Source organism: Furipterus horrens, unplaced genomic scaffold (assembly GCF_987537825.1).
Source record: "Furipterus horrens unplaced genomic scaffold, mFurHor1.1.pri manual_scaffold_1, whole genome shotgun sequence".
Classification (NCBI taxonomy): Eukaryota; Metazoa; Chordata; class Mammalia; order Chiroptera; family Furipteridae; genus Furipterus; species Furipterus horrens.
Window position 1 is genome coordinate 2,329,144 of NW_028327171.1, and position 18,675 is coordinate 2,347,818.

Below are 18,675 nucleotides of genomic sequence, written 5' to 3' on the forward strand. Positions count from 1 at the left end.
CGGGAGCCCCGGTGTTAGCGCTGCATGCGGTGCCTTTGCCCCGGGCCTGACGGCGGGGGCGGAGGGCTGGCCGCGGGCTGGGCCTTGCTGAAGGGGGACGGGGAGGGGGCTGGCGAGTACGCTGTGGACCACCATTTAGGCCCTGGTGGCCTTTGGTGGTCCACAGGCTGTCTGAGGACCACTGATCTCATGAACAGAGCAGGATACATGAGGCCTAAGTTCAAGGGAGAGGACCGGCGCCGCGTGCTGTGAAGATGCAGGTGCTCCCGGTTTCAGACCCCTGCAGTGAGACCTGTGCGCCCCACCTACGGCCGCCTCAGTGTCGGGGGGGTCTTAGGTGGTTGAGGAGGGCTTTCTGGGGAAGCGCGACCTGGTGAAGGGACGCGCTTGCTTGGAGGGGTGGGGTGACCTGCCTCGGGTGCAGGCAGCGGAGCGGAGCTTGTCTGGGAGGCCACGCGGCCCAGCGCACTGGGAAGGGTTCTCTGTCCCACTGTACTGCTGCCTCCTTTCGTGATCGTGGGCAAGTAATGGTGCGGAAGTGAGCCTCCCCGTGTCCCACGAAGACAGGTCCTCACTCCTGCTGCTCGGGATGGTAATCAGTCACGCGATGGGCACCAGGCGATGAGCTGATCCCGAAAAGAGGAGGTTTTGGTTGCTTGGACCTTTTAATCTCATAACATTTATTTTAGTTTTGATAGCATTATCTCTGGTAATTCTCTTATTAACAAATTAATATGAAACATTTTCTTTGCCTGCCATTTTGGTGGTAATATGTATTCTTACTATGTGTTTATTGAGTATAGAGTCATTAAAAATTACAACTTAACGTAGTAAGGGGGTTGGTGTTGGAAAAAAGAATTCAGATATTTTTAAGTCTTAATTTTGAACTATATTACTGTATTTCTAATATGAAAGTGATTCGTGTAGTATTTGAAAAATGGCTTTCATCTCATTGGGAAGAATTATAAATGTACAGCTATTTTCACAGTTTTGATTCTTTAATACTATTTAATCTTGAAGCTGAGTGCTCAGCGCTTCAGGATGTGAGACTTGAGGCGTGTCAGGGGTTTAGGCATGTGATGCACAGTCGCGTGGGCGCGTAGTAAGTAGTCGTGCGTGTTACTGACCAGTTGGGAACTGTGAAATGCAATTCCATTGCACAGTTTTGTTCTCAATTTGTATATAATGAAGTGCTGACCTGTAGTGTTCCCAAACATCGTCATGTTGAGTTTTTAAAAAATGAATCTTTTATAGATTCAACTGATACCCTGTAAACTGTCCCTTCATTTTTAAAATATTTCAAATTCTGTAGGCAACTGACTGATTTCTAAATAATTTATATCATTCAAAATATAAATCATTTTGATAAATTGAGATGAAGGTATGTTCATCCAACCAAATTTTTAAATAATTACTGAAGAAAGGAATGCTCTTAGGAAAACTTTGTATGTTACTTGAAGGATATTTGCTGCTAATTATCAAGGACAGAACATTTTATTTATAAAATGACAGAATATGTGAAAAAGTTACTAGGCAACAGAAAATGTGACATTTATCTTCACTGTCAAATATCACACAACTGTCTGTCCCCTTGTGTTTAGAAGGTTTTTCAAACGATCGCCTTTTTGGCTTTTCTTGCCTGGTTAAAGCCCAGGACCCTGTACCCTCTTCATGTTAAAAATGTGGGGTATCAGCACTCCCGTGATTCTCTTTTAGTTTGCTGCAGTACAGTCTTAGGGGGGAAAGGAGAGTTTCACCCTCTTTTTTGGCCAGTAAAACATTTTAAAATGGCTATTGATTTGAGAGAGCCTTTATTTTTTTGGACGGGGGTGATTCGGACTATCGTGACTGCTGTAGTCTCACTGGGTGGTCAGCTTGTTGGTGACCGGTGTGCGCACTCGGTACAGAGCCCCACGTTACAGAACGGAAGGAGCACTGGAAGCCTGGCTCATTGGGGGTTTGTATGTACTCTGCACGGTTGCCCTTTTTTTTAGGAGTGTTGCCTGGAAAAGAGGGGCGGATGAACCTGGAAGTAAGTAAAAGTCATTCTAGGTGTGTAGCAACAAGGCAGTTGGCCCCCAGGCGGCAGCTAACTTTTCTCTCAGTCCGTCCACACTGCATGGCCTGCCCCACCTGAGGAACTGAGCCGGGGTCCGTTTCTGCCTCCACGGCTGCCTCCTTCCATCAGAGCGCCCGGCTGGACTTAATGTCGAGTCACACAGATCACTGGCATGTTTCTCCCTCGCATGTAATTTAAAAGCTGGGGGAAATAACACACAGGTTCACTATGTGAGCAAACAAGATGGAAAAATCTGGTATTAACTTATCAATACAGGAAAATGATTAACGCACACTATTTCTAGATTTATCAATTTTTTTAATCCCCTCTGTTGATAAGTTAATGACTTTTGCTATATATTTGCTAGAGAATGTAAATCTAAAATTTAATAACAAGGGGAAATAAAGAATGATTTGGAGATTTTTATATCAGATTTTTGAAAAAGCTGCCAGAGAGAGCAGCAGCGGAGTCGGTAGGAGCTTGTGCGCACGCAGACGCCCGAGGGGCGCCACAGACTCGCGCTGTGGAAACGGGTAATTGGCCTGACCGTGCCCGTGTGTGTGTGCTGGTGCATCTCACGACATTAAGTGCTTTGCTGCTTTGATGGAAATTACGGTTCAGTGGGTTGGATACGAGAGAGTTGACTGTTCACAGAATAACCTGTGAACTTTCACCCCTCTGTATGGAAACTTGTTTCAGGGCCCAATCCTTGTAGCCGCCTTCTTGCCCCGGTCAGTGCCAGCCCTACTATTCACAACACTGCTGCTACCGAGGCCTAGGTATGTAACCGTTTCAGGGGTATTTTAAGTCTTTTAACATCAAGCTAGGTTTTAAAGGAGCTCAAATTCAGTTTGGTGTAATTCCAGGGTGTTTCATGTGATTGTCCTCCATTTCTTACTGTGTAAATTGATTTTAAAGAGCTATCTTTTTTGCTTCGTAGGGATTTTCTCAGTGAAATATTTAACTTGCTTTATGGTAGAACGGGGAAGAAACCTTGGGGTGATAACAGTGTACTTCGTCAGTGTCCGAACTATTTCTGAGTGATTTCTGGGCTTTTTTTATTTATTAACTAGGTACACCTGGGACAATTAATGACTGTTTTAACATTGCCTTCTTTTTATTTTGCAAGCTAAGAAGAGGTACCAGTGAACCTAAATAGTGGACGGAAACAGGAGTGTTCTAATTTATTGTTTTTGGAGGGGACACAAGGGCCACTGTTTTAAAACTGCCATTTATTTGCCTTATTTGACTTTCAAAATATTATGTTAATGTGGAGACAATTAGAACATACACACTACAGTATGTATAAGTGTTTAAATTTAATTGTTATAACTATAACAGATCTAGAAGTAAAATAAGATTTCTCTTTTTGTAAAGTTACACTGAGTTTATAGTCTAATTCTAACTGTAAAATGGGGGCGTTTTACCTTTTTTCTCTGGGTAGGATCAGTTCTTAAGAGCAGCCCCGGTAACTGGAGGAATGGGAGCCGTTCTGATGAGGAAAATGGGCTGGAGAGAAGGAGAAGGATTAGGAAAGAACAAAGAAGGAAATAAGGAACCTATCCTCGTTGATTTTAAGACCGACCGAAAAGGTAACCCGTTTCGTGAGGGGTGCGTGTTCCACCTCCTCTGACACTCAGGGGTTCATCCCCTGTGTAGTTTGGATGCCTGGGGTCCTGAGCTGGGGGCACTTCCACTCTGCAGCTGTGGGTTGGGGGGAGTGGCTACCCCACATTCAGCAGCTCATGTAAATATAGGTGGGAACGGATGACAGTAACGAGCTTTACGTTGTGTTGCTAAATACCATGGAACTGTGTACGAATCTGTGATATAAAATCTATTTAGAAAGTGGCCATTTTGTTTTCTCTCGACTGTGGGAATAGATTCCCGTCTTTCTTTCTGGGGTTTGACTTTTTCTCTCGCAGGTGGTTTATGCCCCGTACTCTTCCTTACTGGAGGGACCCCGCTCCTCAAGCTCAGTAATCGAGTTCTGTTGGGGTGGGCACAGGTCTGTTGCCCACACCTCTGTTGCCCTGCGTTTGAGGCACCGGGGGACTTCCGCTTCTGCCTGTGTTTGCTGCTGTGCTCTGCTCCCTGCGGTCTCTCTCTGTAGCCTGCAGGGAGTTACTGAGTATTAAAGGTGTACTTGGAACAGCCTAGGTGACAGCCAGTTTGTAGCTTTTAAAAATAATTTCTCCCCTTAGAATAATGTCCTATAATCACATGAGGGTGCAAACTTGCTGGTTAGTGAAACTGTTTAAGCCTGATTTTTAAAACTGGAATTTATTTTCCTTATCTTTGTTAATCACATAGTTAAATTGAAATTAATGCAATTAAGTTATTCTGTCTTAATGACTGTGGATACCGAAGAGCTGTGACCAAATTGTTTTCCTAAAAATGGTTTTACATCCGAATTTCTACATTGTCACCCATACAGAACACTGCTGGCGTTTTATTTTAAATTGGAGGGCGTATAATAGTGACGCTCAAAAGTGGTTGGAAAGAACATGAGAATCATCCTGTGATGTAGCAGTAATTCAAACTGGCATTGTTAGAAAAGGATATTATGCTAATTGTGTCTGATTGTTTTAAAAATCATTTTTGTTCTATTGCAGTTGTCTCACTGATACTTTATTGCTTGTATACACTGCATAGATTCTGTGTCATAAGAAGGTGATTTATGGGAAGCAAACATGTGTGGATGCGTTACATGCCTCCAGGGACCCGTTCCCTGGAATTGAAGCGTGGGCTGGATTCGGGAAAGCTGACTAGCAGAATGAGAACCTGGGAGACGTTGATTCTGGCTGGTGCCACAGCCACACTGTTTATGGTGGAGTTGTCTTTGGAGAAATGCGCACATTGATAAGTCAGAAAGGGCTTCCTTCCATTCATCTGTAGACAGTGTTTCTCACGTGTGTGTGACCTAAAATTCTCCCCTTCTGAAGAACCTCATTCTTATCATTTTAAAGGAATGGGCCACCTTTAGAAATCTCTTGGAATAGCTACTACTTTTTAAACTTAAAAAGAAACAAATTTGGAGTTGATAATTATGGCACTTATTAAATGTTTTCGCTTTCTGAAGATTTTATTTTTATGTAATTTCCAGTACCAGAGTATATGAACACATAGACTTACGTGTTGAAACGGCAAAACGGAAGTCCAGATGATGGCTATAGAAGCGGGGGGGGGGGGGGTGAGTGTTTCCTTGGAGGGCAGGGGTTGCTGCTCCTGCAGGAGGACTGGTGGCTTTGTTGTGCTGCACTGCAGTTGCTGCTGACCTGGTGGTGTTCATTTACTGAGTGTTGACTTTTTATAGGCCTCGTTGCTGTGGGAGAGCGAGCACAGAAGAGGTCTGGGAACTTCTCTGCCGCCATGAAAGACCTGTCAGGTGAGGGGCCCTGCACTTCCTCTTGCCACCCACGCCTAGAATTCATCGTTTGTTGCCACGGGCGGTAGAAGTAATGACTGACTGGCTATTTCTCTCTGCAGGCAAACACCCTGTGTCTGCCCTGATGGAGATCTGCAATAAGAGGAGGTGGCAGCCACCTGAATTTCTCTTGGTCCACGATAGTGGCCCTGACCATCGCAAGCATTTTCTCTTTAGGGTAAATATGAATTTTTGCATTAATTGTATACACTCATTAATTTGATGATTTAATGTTAGAGGGTGAGGGATAAGTAAGGGGTCACAGGACAGGTGTAGTTTGTGGGTTGGGAGTATGGATACATGTGGGCAGAACGGTGGGGTTTTTAAATATTTAAGTATGCTTAATGTGGGTCCTTAAAAACCCTGTTTTAAAAATACGATGCAGGGGGAAGATGTGGGCAAAATCTCACCAACAATTTGTTGCCATTTCTAGTAGAACATGGGGGTTCAGTGGTTTGAACAGGCTTTCTTCAATTTGGAGGCCTGCTTTTAATTTGTAGTCCCTTTTCCCAAATGATTTGCTGCTTCTGGGTTGAGATTAATTAGACTTACTACGTAGTATGGGTTTTATATTTTAAATTATTTTTCTAGCATTTAGTGAAAAATAAAAAGCTAATAGATATTAAAGTTTGATGCTGTTCTTATTGTATGTTTTTCTTGAATAGGTATTGAGAAATGGAAGCCCTTACCAGCCCAATTGTATGTTTTTCTTGAATAGGTATTGATAAATGGAAGCGCTTACCAGCCCAGCTTTGCCAGCCCTAATAAGAAGCATGCTAAAGCCACAGCAGCTACTGTGGTTCTTCAAGCAATGGGCCTTTTACCAAAGGACCTCATGGCTAATGCCACTTGCTTCAGGAGTGCCTCACGTAGATAGATTGAGGTTTTATATTAATCACTTCAGATAATTTTACTCTGCATCAAAATGTATTTCCTCCTCAATGTTGTAAATATTTGGCAATTTAAGACATTGTGTAAAAAAGCAATCTGTACAAACATCTCCAGGCTTTGATTTTTGTACCATGGAAATTGTATTTAACCATACAGGGTTTTGGTATGTTTATATTGTTTACCTTAGTGATGTATTTGTTTAAGTGGCTAACATCCAAACAGTGGTTTGAAGGCATCCGTATCTCCTGTGTGGAATGTTCGATCCCGCTTTTATACTGTATTTTGTACTCTGATGTAACCCCCTTCCCGCGGCGAGGCTGCTGTAACACTTGCCTGTAGTCGGTGGGGGGCTGTGCACCTTGTACGAGTTCTCAGTGGGTTCTGCTGGACAGATACTGGGGCCGGTGTTATGTGGAGGTGATCGAGCAAGATCTGTTGGCAGGGCTAAAGCCACCGTCTCCCCCTCAAATTTTGTAGAAGTTATAAAACAAAGTGGTATGTTGTGTGATAATCACCAAGTCCTGCGTTCCCCCCAAAGCCACCTGGGCTGGGAGAAGGGAGTCCGTGAGGTCCGCCTAGAACTCTGCAGAGGCCAAGTACATGTAGTAAGCATTGAGTTGTGACATAGTTTTACTTTGATGTGCAGTTTGAATTTCAGCTACACCTAGGTAGACGTAAAATGATAATAAAAATGCTGTAACCAACTTATCTAATAAAATTGGCACCCAGCCACTATTTTGTTGACTATGAGGAAGTTTAAATTCATGTTAATTTTTAGGGTCTGATAGAATATTTCATGTGTATTACAGTGGTATTCATATGCTATGTCTCTAAACTTTATTTTCAAATGCTCAAGGCCCTTAAAATATAAACTTCTCTGGAATAAATGTGGTGGTTTATTTTCTGTGTTATGAAATGAACATATAACTTCTTCACTAAATACTACTGTTTCTTCACCCAATGCTTTTGATTTCTAAGCACTTTTATTTAAGAAAAGGAACTACACACACACACACACACACACACACACACAAATGCCTAGAAGCACATTCAGTACTCCTTTGCCATGACAACTGCCTACTCACAACTCTTCAAACTCCTATATGGAATACAGAATCCCCTTACCTGAATGAACATGAATTTAAGAAAAATTTCATATAAGTAGAGGAATTGTAAATCAGTAAGAAAGCAACTAAGGCAGAAGCACCAAGAACCAGCTCAGCAAACACCATCCACATTTCATGCGCCAGAGCCCGCTCCTGACCCCAGGCCAATCGTCGGTTCATTCAGTCCGGCTGTGCCCAGACGCTAAGGGCTGACACTAAGGTGGCCTCCATTTTCCCTTCGAAAGGAACTGACATGGATTCAGTTTGTCTCTGGGTCCTAGGGATCTGGCGTGCTCCTTCAAGTCACCTGAGGTTCTTAAAAACCATGACTTTTCACACCTGAATATCTAATCAAAAAAGTAAAAACAATGTTGATTTAAAACCTTGACCCCTACTGCTTAGTGCATATGTTAATGCAAAAGCTTCACGTTTGTAAACATTGGAATATTTTAACGTTCTAGTTCTTTTAACTTCCAAAACGAAGTTTAAAAGCCAGAGGTACAAGGATCTTGAATCTCCTTGCCAGCGGCCTTTTCCTCTCGACTCCGTTTTAGGCTTACTTTGGCGCTCAGGACCTCCAATCATAAACGTAGTCCCTCATTCCCACGTTCCGCAAAGCTGCCTTCCCCAGGGTTGGTGCTTGACTCAGTTGGTCCAGAGTCTTGGGGTGCAGCCCGCACTGAGCAAGCTCCTCATGAACAGCCCCCTGTGGAAACGGGGACACAAGTCAGTCAGAAGCACCCCAGTCCTCCTGGACACTTCTCTAGTAACTGCCCCGGAGTGAGCACGCAAGGGGCTTGCGTCCGCACGGGACGAGGGCGCGGTCCCGACTGCAGCTCAGTAAGCACCTAAGACTGTCCTAGACGAGGGCCCCTCGCTTACAGAACACGCGGACGGACCAGCATAAAGGGATCGGCCCTGGGGTTCTGGGTCTAGGAAGACGGTGGGAAGGACCTGCCCTTTGTGGGGCGTCCTTCAGTCGCGGGGGGTGGGGGGGACCCCGACAGCCCGCACTCACAAAGTTCACTGGACAAAAGCAACCTGACCCGAGGCTGTCACTGAGAACAAGGAGTTTCAGCTCCTGGAACAAGTCCAGCTTGTCAACCACTTCCCCCTCCGTCTCGTCTGCTTGGAGGGCACCGGCTGTGACCGTAACGGCGCTTCCTGGCTGCTTACCGTCCGCGGCGCTTGCCCCCCGGGAGGGCAGACGTTAAACACGGCCGTGGGCTCGTGGGTGGACAGGGCCGCCGAGAACGAGCCCCGCTGGGAAGACGTGAGCAGCGTGGTCACGCAGTGGAGGGCGTGCGGCATGACGGGGCCCGTGACCTCCAGGCTGAACTGGGCCTCGTACCCGGAGACGGCCTGTGTCCTCACGCTCCCGCTTCGCGCCTGCCGAGACATTGGAGGGGAGGGGAGGGGAGCGGCGGCCACACCCCCGCGCGCTCGTCCGCAGCCCGAAGGGCGCCTGGCCGGGCAGCTATGTTCCGGGAAACGGGGTTTCTCCCCGGACTCATCCCGACTTCGCATTCGCTTTCCCTACACGGCTGGGAAGGCGGAAGGCGGTTCTCTCGCCGCTAACACGCAGCACGCACGCAGTGTTCTCGCACACGCACGCACGCACGCACGCACGCACGGCGTTCAGGAACGACACGGCGGTGCGGGGCGCCTCGCAGGCCCGGCCCGGGCCACCACAGCGGCTGCAGGGGCGACAGGAGGGCGCGTGCCCGCCGCGCTGCCCGCCCTCACCGCCCGCGCTCTGCGGCCTGCGGTGTGACCTTGGCTGTGTCCTCTCCTTGGCTGAGAAACGGGACTCAGCAATGGGTGGCAAAAAGGAGTTCACAACCAAAATGCTTCTGCTGCCAATTACAGGGAATAAAAACTTACTTTCATATTATTCATATATTTTCATCTAATTTTCCACCTGAGAATTTACTGGGAGAAAAGGAAAGACAAAAATATGCACCAGGTAAAGCTGCTAGGAGTTACTAAAAACAAATGTTAAGAATTCATCAAAAAAGGAAGTACTTTCTAAGAGGCGCGGCTCCCTCCGGCCGCGGGGGCCGGGGCTCCCCGCCCCCTCCCCCAACACGTCAAAGCCACAACTCGGCTTCAGAGCGGCCATCGCCCAGGCCCCCGAAAGCTCGCTGAGCGGAAGTCCCAGCTGCAGCCGCAGAGGAGCAGGCGGGTCCCACGCCCCGGCGTAGCGGGTGAAACCCGGGGGGCTGATCGCCAATGCAGGGGTGCCCCAGCCCAGGGTTCCAGTGCCCCTAGAAGTCCCTGTAACTTCTGGCTGTGAAAACCAGCGGGGATTGTGTGTGTGGGGGTGCTGGAGTCCCAGGGGTTGCTCTTAAAGGGCCCACACCCAGATTTACTTGCTGGCAGACTCACTTGCGCTGAGGTCCAGCGCTAAGGTGGCAGCTTTCGCTCGGACAGAAGCGCTGGCCGAGGCCACTGTTCCTATGCTGGGCCTTCCTGGCGCTCGCCCACAGAGCCTGGGGGTGCAGGTGGGCACCAAGTCTGCGTCTCCGTCAACCTGGCTTACACTGTTCACCCCGCCCTGATGATCCCCAAGACCGCCGCTTCCAGCAGCTTTTCCGGACGAATGGCCTGTCCCGGTTATCACTGTGAACTTCCCCCCAAATTTCTCAAAGATCTGCAAACCTGAAGCAAGCAGCGCTTGGCCCCGACACGCGCTGGGCCCCTGGCTGGGTGGCCCCCGGCGCGGCAGGGCGGCGGCCAGCCTGGGTGGGCAGCGGGGCTTCTCTGGCGCACTGCCACGCCCAGGACAGAGGCCGCCGTCCACAGGTCACTCACTGCAGCCCGCATGAGGCGTCCCTGGGCAGGGCACAGGCGGTGATGGACCCTGGCTAGCACCAGGGCCCCTCCCAAGAGGCCCCAGAACCCGTACAGCAGGCTGGTGGCTTCAGACCACACCCGAGGGCCGCCCGGCCACCTCCACCAACGACATATCGACGGGCGGGCGTGCAGGCACCAGAGCCCACCTCCCTCGGTGGGGCTGCGGCGGACCACGGTGCCTCTGCCACCGGCCAGGCCACTCCTCCAGCCTCCAGCCCAAGGGTCGATCCCTCCCATCAACGTGCCAACGCCAATCGAGGCTCAGTGACGACAGGACGGGGGGGGGGGGGGGTCACAGCGCACAGGCCGGGGCACCCAGCACAGGTGGCTCAGGGACACGGTCCCACCGGGAGCCACCAGCCGCCTGCTACCTGAGGCCACGCTACCAAGCCCAGGGGACGCCAGCAGCTCTGACACAGAAACAGACACGGGCGGCTGCCAAAATGAGGAGACAGGGAACCGTGGCCCAGATGATAGAACAAAACAAAACTCCAGGAAAAGAATGAAACCAAAGGCGGACAGGCCGCCTGTGGGTCTAGGGCCGCGCAGTGAGCTTCCGGCCACGACGGGGGTGTGGGGAGACGTGCTTCGCCGCCCTCCGCAACAGTAAGAAATACATCTACCTCAGAACTCAAAACCACCAGAAGTACCAGAAAATTGAAGCGATATCATCGACAAGAAGGAGGGGTGGAGATGGGGCGGAGAGGACGTGGTGTGGCTGCTTCGGCAGCGACGGCAGTGGCTGTGGCCAGCGGCAAGCACAGTCCCACATCACAGAAGTCGGGAGGGACACTGGGGAGCATCCCCAGCTCCTCACCGAACCTCATAGCTCACAGTCCCAGCGCCGGGGAAAATAAAGCCTCATTGCTTCTGACTGTGCAGACCAGCGGGGGTTGGGGCAGAGGCAGAAACTGCCGGTCGCTCAGCAGAGTCCACTTGTTTAAAGTGCCCCCACGGTCCTAGAACATCCACAGACCCACCCACTCTGGGAACGACGGCCAGGGCAGCAGCTAGAGGGGCGCCAGTCCCATACGGTGGTGGGAGAGGTGCCTGGAAAAGGGGCGAGTGCTGGGCAGGCAGCACTGTTCCCTCTCATAACCCCCCCACACACACACAGCGTCACAACGTGGTGAAACGGGTCACCCTGTACTGATGAGTCCCTAAGGCTCCGCCCCTTACAACATAACAGGTGCGACAGCTCTACCTGGGATGTGGAGGCAAACACACACAGGAGCCTGTCAGAACAAGGAGACAGAGATGTATGGCCCAAAAGGGGAAATGGATCAAGATCCCAGTGGGAGAACTAAGTAACGAGGAGATAGCCAACCTAACAGACGCAGAGTTCAAAACACTGGTGATAAAGATGCTCACGGGCTTGACAGATATGCTTGAGTATGGCAAACACATAAGAGAAGAAGTGAAGGCTATGCTAAGTGAAACGAAGGAAAATCCACACAAAACCAATGTCGAAGGGAAGGAAACCGGGGTTCAAATCAATGATTTGGAACATAAGAAAGAAAAACAGTCAACCAGTACAGATTGAGGAAACATGAATTGAAAAAAATGAGGAGAGGCTTAGGAACCTCTGGGACAACTTTAAACATGCCAACACCCGAACCATAGGGGTGCCAGAAGGTGAAGAAGAAGAGCAAGAAATTGAAAAATTGTGTGAAAAATAATGAAGGGAAACTTCCCAAATTTGGCGAAGGAAATAGAAATACAGGTCCAGGAAGCAAAGAGAGTCCCAAACAAGCTAGACCCAAAGGACCACACCAAGACACATCATAATTAAAATGCCAAAGGTTAAAGATAAAGAGAATCCTAAGAGCAGCAAGAGAGAAGCGGAGAGTTACCTACAAAGGAGTTCCCATAAGACTATCAGCTGATTTCTCAAAAGGAACTTTGCAGAGAAGAAGGGACTGGAAAGCAGTATTCAATGTGATGAAAGGCAACCTGCAACCAGGATTACTCTATCTAGCAAAGCTATCATTTAGAATGGAAGGGCAGATGAAGTGCTTCCCAGACAAGGTGAAGCTAAAGGAGTTCATCATCACCAAGCAAGTAATAAAAGAAATGTTAAAGAACTTCTTTAAGAAGGAAAAGGAAAATTAAAAAATATGAATAAAATGGCAATAACTACACCTACCAATAATTACTTTAAATGTAAATAAATGGGTTAAATGCTGCGATTAAAAGACACAGGGCCTGAATGGATAAGAAAACAAGATCCTTACAGCTGCGGCCCACGAGAGCCGCTTCAGATGCAAAGACCCACACAGAGACTGAAAGTAAAGGGATGGAAAAAGGTATTTCATACAAATGCAAATAAAATAAAAAAGCCAGGGTAGTAATAGTCCTATCAGACAAAACAGACTTTACAACAAAGGCTGTAAAAAGAAAGCAAGAAGCACCCAGTCACTCCCCTTCTGGGTATTCAGTGAAAGAAACACGACACACTCATTCGGAAGCACGTGCGCCCCCTTATGTTCACTGCGGCAGCGAACAGAGGAAGACCTCAAAGTACCCCGAGTGCCCCTCGAAAGACGAAAGGACGACAACGTGGTGCGTGTACACAGTTAAGTCCCTGAGACATTAGAGCAAAACCCTGCCGTTTGTAAGACCGTGGGCGGACGCAGAAGGCGTTGTGCTAACGAAGCCGGTCGGACAGACAAACGCTGTCTGCTCGAACTTACATGTGGAATCTGAACACAAAAAGCCAAGCAAATCAAGTGAACACACTCACAGATACAGTGGGTGGGTGCAGACGAGCAAGGGGCAGAGGCAGGTCAAAGAGGGGAAGGGAGGGGGACGTGCCAACGGCCCTCAAGGAGTCAGGGGCGTCACGTGTGTCCAGGGCACCGTCGGTGGTACAGCACGTTATCGGACGGGGGCGGGGCTTGCTGGGGTGACCCTGAGGATAGATACATGTCTCATCACCGTGCTGGACACCTGAAACTAACATACACTGCAGGTCAACCTTAACTGAAAAACGAAGTTGGTTTTTAAAAGGAGCTAGGTTATGGGGATCAGTGTAGGGTTTCTCTTCCCCCTTCATTACCTTAAGCATTTGCATTGTGGCCCCTCGGAAGGCGACCGGAGATAAGAGGGTGGGTGGAAGTCCTGCCTGCGGACCTGAAGTGGCAGTTACACTCTTACAGTTGATCAAAAAATTCAGCAACATGAAGGTGTTTGTTCCCTGCACCAGCACAACAGACTCGGGCCTGTGATCCATCTGCACTTCATGCTTCTCTCTGCGCCTGAAGACACCAGTCAAGGAAAGTGCGAGCGGGAGCCCCGCGCCAGCAGACGCGTGGCTCCCCCGGTTCTGCACCAGCGGCGGCCCCTGCCCCTCTCCGCCCAGGGAGCCTCCTCGCTGCTCAGTCTCACTGCAGATGCAAGGCATCTGCTTAAACCAAAGTGACTTCTGTTTCATGTGGAAATCCGCTAGAAACTGACATCTAACACAGCTTTCTTCTCTAGGGAAAATATTCTGTTCCCCCTCATGAACTTAACTCACATGAAATGTTTTCACTTTTTAAAGATCTTATCTGTTTATTCGTAGAGAGGAGAAAGGAGGGAGAAAGAGAGGGAAACACCACTGGGTGGTTGCCTCTCATGCGCTCCCACACATGGGGACGTGGCCTGCAACCCAGGCCTGTGTCCTGACTGGGAATTGAACCGGCAACCCTTTGGTTTGCCCCACACCAGCCAGGGCTGTTTTCACTTTTTAAAATATAGCTTCATAACTATGCATAGTTTATTCGTACTTAGGGGGTTGTATTTAGTGTCAGGAGGGAGAATTAGTATGAATGTGATCTTAAGATAATTTAAGATTACAGTCAGATAAAACTGCTGGTCAAAATTACATTGCTCACTAACTTCATTTAGTAAAAATCAATTCTATTCAACAGCAAATGAAAGGATACAGCTTGATAGAGAGTATGTCTGGTTTTTTAATTTTATCTTGCACACCCATCTCTTCGAGCCAGGAAAAACTTTCTTCTTCATCCTCGTCACTGACTGCTTGCTCCCTAAAAAATTGCTATAGTTAGAGAGTCCCCATTCCGTAGAGCTGTGCGCTCTGCAGAGCTACAGCCCTGGCCAGCTGAGGCCCCGGGGGACGTGGGTCATGTTAAGCACATACTCTCCATGTCCTGCGCTTGTTGAGCACGCTGTGTTCTCACGGCCGTTTCCTTTGACCAAGGGCAGAGAAAACGCGATACCTACACGAGAACAGAAGAATGTCACCGAGGGTTCTCCACTATAATTTAAGCGGATCTAACAGGTGTACCCTACTTTTAGAAAGTATGAAATTTAAAAATGTGATCTTTATACTAGATCAGTGAAGGCAGTAGCTTTCGAGCTCTGTTTTTTATTTTTCAATTACAGTTGACATTCAGTATCACCGGGTAGCAGCAGCCCACAACACAGCCATACACGCCCATCTCTCCTTGACATAAGAGGCTCAGGAAACAACGCATTCTCACTACATGTGGTGTTCTTTCACAGAGTGCATTCTGTTCTATTTCAATTTTTAAATAAGTGCTGACTGAACCCACTAAATAGATTTTATGATCCATTCATGGGCGACCCAGTTTGAAAATTATTATTAAAAGGGGGTAGGTAATTTGTACTATAAAGGAATTTCAAGGAATTTCTAGAGGAGTATATTCAGATAGAAATTTTCCGACGTGATGTGTGTTTATAGATCAGTGAAGGGAACACCATTAACGTTAAGCTACGTATAAGGAACAGCTTATCTGCTGAAAAAAGACTCAGAAAGGAATTAAATATTTCTTAAAATAATATAGACGAAGCTAGAAAAGACAATTCTGATAAAAGGTATGTCTAGCTTGCAAGAGAAGTGTCTTCTGTGCCGCGTGGGAGTCTTCCCTCACCCTCGTTTTTCATAGCTTCTCTGATACCCCTGGTCGTAGGCGACACGAGGGCGGTGATGACGTCACTCCCTGCCAGCCCTGCCGCCCGGAAGAGCACAGTGAACTGATAGGTACAGACGTAGAAGTAGGGGCACAGCTTTGTCTTCAGGAGATTATAGAGAGACGTGAAGCTCACAGACCTGTGAAGCAAAGGCATTTGTTTAGGTAATCAAACCTCTGGCGCCACATCTAAAACTTCATACGGCGTAATTGTTTGACACTCACCCGGACACACACAAACATTATAGACTATGGCTTTAACTTTTGCTCTTACATACAACTTGACTTTGAAAGAACTGCAACTGGTCATGGGACTCGCTGAAAACTTCTAAATACTTATCGTCCACCAGTTACACACCAACCATTTTTTCTTTGATAACTTGTTGATAAATTTCTTCAAGCAGCTTCTGCAGATTATAGAACTATGTTTATGTGTATTTATCAAACACTTATTTTTCACAATTGCCTAAAGAGCGAGTAAGCGCTAAAAGGAAACAATTTAAAGGTTGGTTATTAAGTTTCAATGAAATCACTCAGAAGGACACAGAGGCCCTCCCACCACTAGCCTTCCCACATCACAGTCAACAAAGCCAGGGGAGAACGCCGCTCCCACGAGGACCACTACAGGGCAGCACACGCGTTTGGGGGTCTCACCAGTCGCTCATGAGGACGTGCTGCAGGGCCTCGTCACACGACCACGGGCCGGCCTTCCCGGGCAGCCTGCGGTCCGCCCCGATGCGCGGGAACAGCGGCAGCCAGGGGAAGGCGGGGTGCAGCCAATAGACAAGGCTCTGCTGGAAGGCACAGCGCAGCTCCGCCGAGAGTCTGGGGTCCTGAAAGCCAGAGACATGGGACGGTTTCTCCCCGTCGGAAGCACAAAATGTCATTAAAGAGGCACCGAGTACGCCAAACACTTCTCTATCCCTTTCTGCAGGAAAGTGTTAAGAAGCGTTGGAGGGGCTAAAATTTCGTTTGTTCACTGGGAAAACCTTTCTTGCCAGCAATGAGTCTGTTAACCCAGGTGTCAGAAGACGCACCCACACACGGGTGAAACATTCTCCTGTCTTGCCGTCCTCAAGAACAATGACCGGCTGGGTCATCAGGGGGCAGAGATGTGGGTGCGAGCAACGCAGCATCCAGCCCCTCCTTCCCTCACAAGTTTGATAATTCAAATACCTAATCATCCTGATCAATTTACTGAAGATGTACTAACATGTTTTAGGTAGTCCTTTTTAACCTAGTTTGAGTTAATGAGCCACTTCAAAGTAATGTTATTCTCTAAAAACATTCTAGAACTCATTAACTCTTGTAAATTTATAATAAACCAGCCTTTGCTGTATGTTAAAAGTGAGTATTCTTTACATGAGACAATGAGTAACACAGCTTTCATTTCTTTCCCTTACATTTTCTTTCTCAAAAGACTAAAAACAGAGGCTTAGTTCAAACCATGCCTTCCCGGAACAGCTTCTCCGGACAGGCCTCTAAACAACCCAGCTACTGACTGGATCTGCCATCTTGTTAACACAACGTTCCCAAGCCCTTGTGTCTTTGAAGGACAGGAGGAAGCCGACGGGAGGCCGTGTCCCCGACGCCCCGTGAGCCGCGCGCTGCCCACGGAAGCCGGGACCGGGGACGGCGCGGCGCTACCTGCAGGCGGGGCGGCAGAGAGACGGCGGCGGCCCGGCAGTGCTGCGCCAGGCCCTGCGCCTCCTCCTGGGCCTTGAAGTGCTCCGCCCAGGTGAAGGGCTGGGAGGAGGTGAAGAGGAGTCGGGTCTTAATGCTCCAGTCTGCGGGGAACTCCGTGCGTCCGCGGGGCGGGCTCCCCGAGGCGGAGGGGGGGCCCTGTGAAGTCTTAGGAAACGAAACACGGAGATTAGAAGAACCCCAAGGAAAACCCCTTCGGCCTACAGACCGTACGGACTGATACACACACGATCACCGACGTCAGTTTTAGAAAACGCGCAACAAACACACGGGAAACGGAGCGCGCGCGGGGAAGGCCTGCCAGGGGAGCCGCGCGGAGGGCCCCGCGCTCACTGCGGGCACCGGCTCGGGAAACAGATTGCGGCTCACGCGCTCTCAAAGCAGGAAGAAGGATTTAGGAAACACCCTTGAGGCCCCGAAAGCGCCGCAACGCAGCCGCGCTGCCCCTGCGGGCCCCCAGGCGGGCGGCTGCGGGCGGTCCTCGGCCGCTTTCATGTCTGCAGGCGGCATCACACACACAGCGACAGGCACGGGACGTCCCCGCAGACCCCGAGAGGGGCGACGGGGCCAGGGCACACAGTGAGAGGGGACTCCACGGGGTGGGCAGCGGGGCGGCGGGGGCCTCGGCATCGCCGCGACACGCGGGTTTGTGCTCCACGAACGTGCACTCCAGCGACGTTGAAAAAGCATCACCTGCATGAACTCTGCAACGGCCGTTGTTTCAGGAGCCTTCTCGTCCCGGAGCAAATCATTCTCTCGACTGGAATCTGAAAGCTGAGGCGGAGGAAGTGGCTTTGTCAGCCCTGGCGTTCGTGGGCTCGGAGCCCACGCGCGGCCTCAGCGGGCGGGCAGGCCTCCCCGTGGCGCAGGTGCAGGTGCAGGAGCCCCGCGCACCCCTATCGGCTCGCGGGCTGGCCTGAGCCACCCGAGGGGTCTGCGATCTGACACTGCTGTCCCCGTCTCCAGGGACGCGCCCCACGGGCTCTGGGGGGAGACCGATGCCGACCCCGCCGAGCCCGGGGTCCCTCCCCACCGTCGCTAGGGCTCTGGCTGCGGCCTCGCCCTCCGCCCCGACACAGCGGCCGCCGGGGGTGGGGGTACCGCTCCAGGGCTTTCCATTTCCAGTCCTCGAGGGCGGCTGCCCACGCGCAGGCCCGACCCCGGCCCTGGCGCAGCCCCGCGCCCCGCGCCCGCCGGCTCCGCCCCGCGCCCGCCCCCCTCCTCGAACGTGACCGCCGCGACCACACTCACCGGGCCCCGCGCCGGCACGTCGGCAGAGACTGCGGCGGCCCGCGGTCGGTTGTCCAGGCGGGCGAAGGGGTTCCTCCCGGCCGGGCCCGGGCCGCCGCCGCCTCTGCCCGCCGCCGCCACCGGGAAGGGGCGCAGGGGCAGCCCAGCCGCATGGGCAACGCGGCGGGGCTCCGGCTCGGGTCGCGCCCCGGAGGAGAGGTCGGCCCCGAGGCTCCGGACCCTTTTCCGTCGCAGCCGCAAGGTCTCGGGCGGCTTTTTGAAACTGGGCGAGTAGCCGGGAACCGAAAACGCCATGACGCGCGGCGGCGGCGGCGCTAGCGCGGACCCCACGGCCGCTTCCCGCGCGCGCCGGCCGCTGCCACGCCCCCGTGGCGCCGCGCCTGCGCCGTTGGCCGCCCGCCAGGCCCCGCCCACCGGCTGCGCGCGCAGGGCCGACGCCTCTCC

General features: G+C 50.5%; 2 protein-coding genes across 5 annotated transcripts in view; one reads left to right on the forward strand and one right to left on the reverse strand.

Annotated features, from left to right (window-relative positions):
• Positions 1 to 7,264, forward strand: part of SON (SON DNA and RNA binding protein) — a 30,706-nt gene extending 23,442 nt beyond the window's left edge. The window contains exons 9-12 of one of the 3 annotated variants that reach the window (XM_090271452.1): positions 3,504 to 3,651; positions 5,376 to 5,447; positions 5,549 to 5,664; positions 6,205 to 7,264. In XM_090271452.1, the coding sequence (XP_090127578.1) occupies positions 3,504 to 3,651; positions 5,376 to 5,447; positions 5,549 to 5,664; positions 6,205 to 6,363 (495 nt within the window). In that variant the 3' untranslated portion in view covers positions 6,364 to 7,264. Of the gene's footprint in view, positions 1 to 2,758; positions 2,839 to 3,503; positions 3,652 to 5,375; positions 5,448 to 5,548; positions 5,665 to 6,151 lie in introns of those variants that run through there. The other 2 variants (XM_090271456.1, XM_090271460.1) reach the window with 2 other exon arrangements.
• Positions 7,265 to 7,736: 472 nt separating this feature from the next.
• DONSON (DNA replication fork stabilization factor DONSON) lies at positions 7,737 to 18,579 on the reverse strand. Of its 2 annotated transcripts, XM_090271487.1 has the most exons (11): positions 18,232 to 18,579; positions 17,674 to 17,754; positions 16,924 to 17,127; positions 15,931 to 16,109; positions 15,238 to 15,416; positions 14,484 to 14,562; positions 14,266 to 14,370; positions 13,398 to 13,596; positions 8,660 to 8,872; positions 8,044 to 8,189; positions 7,737 to 7,822 (listed from the first exon to the last, which is right to left on the reverse strand). In XM_090271487.1, exons 1-10 carry the CDS (start codon positions 18,523 to 18,525, stop codon positions 8,052 to 8,054), a joined length of 1,671 nt encoding a protein of 556 aa, XP_090127613.1. In that variant the 5' UTR covers positions 18,526 to 18,579; the 3' UTR covers positions 7,737 to 7,822; positions 8,044 to 8,051. The 2 variants fall into 2 exon arrangements, with proteins under 2 accessions (XP_090127613.1, XP_090127607.1); XM_090271481.1 differs by lacking the exon at positions 7,737 to 7,822 and having other exon boundaries at positions 7,907 to 8,189.
• Between the last annotated feature and the right edge of the window lie 96 nt (positions 18,580 to 18,675).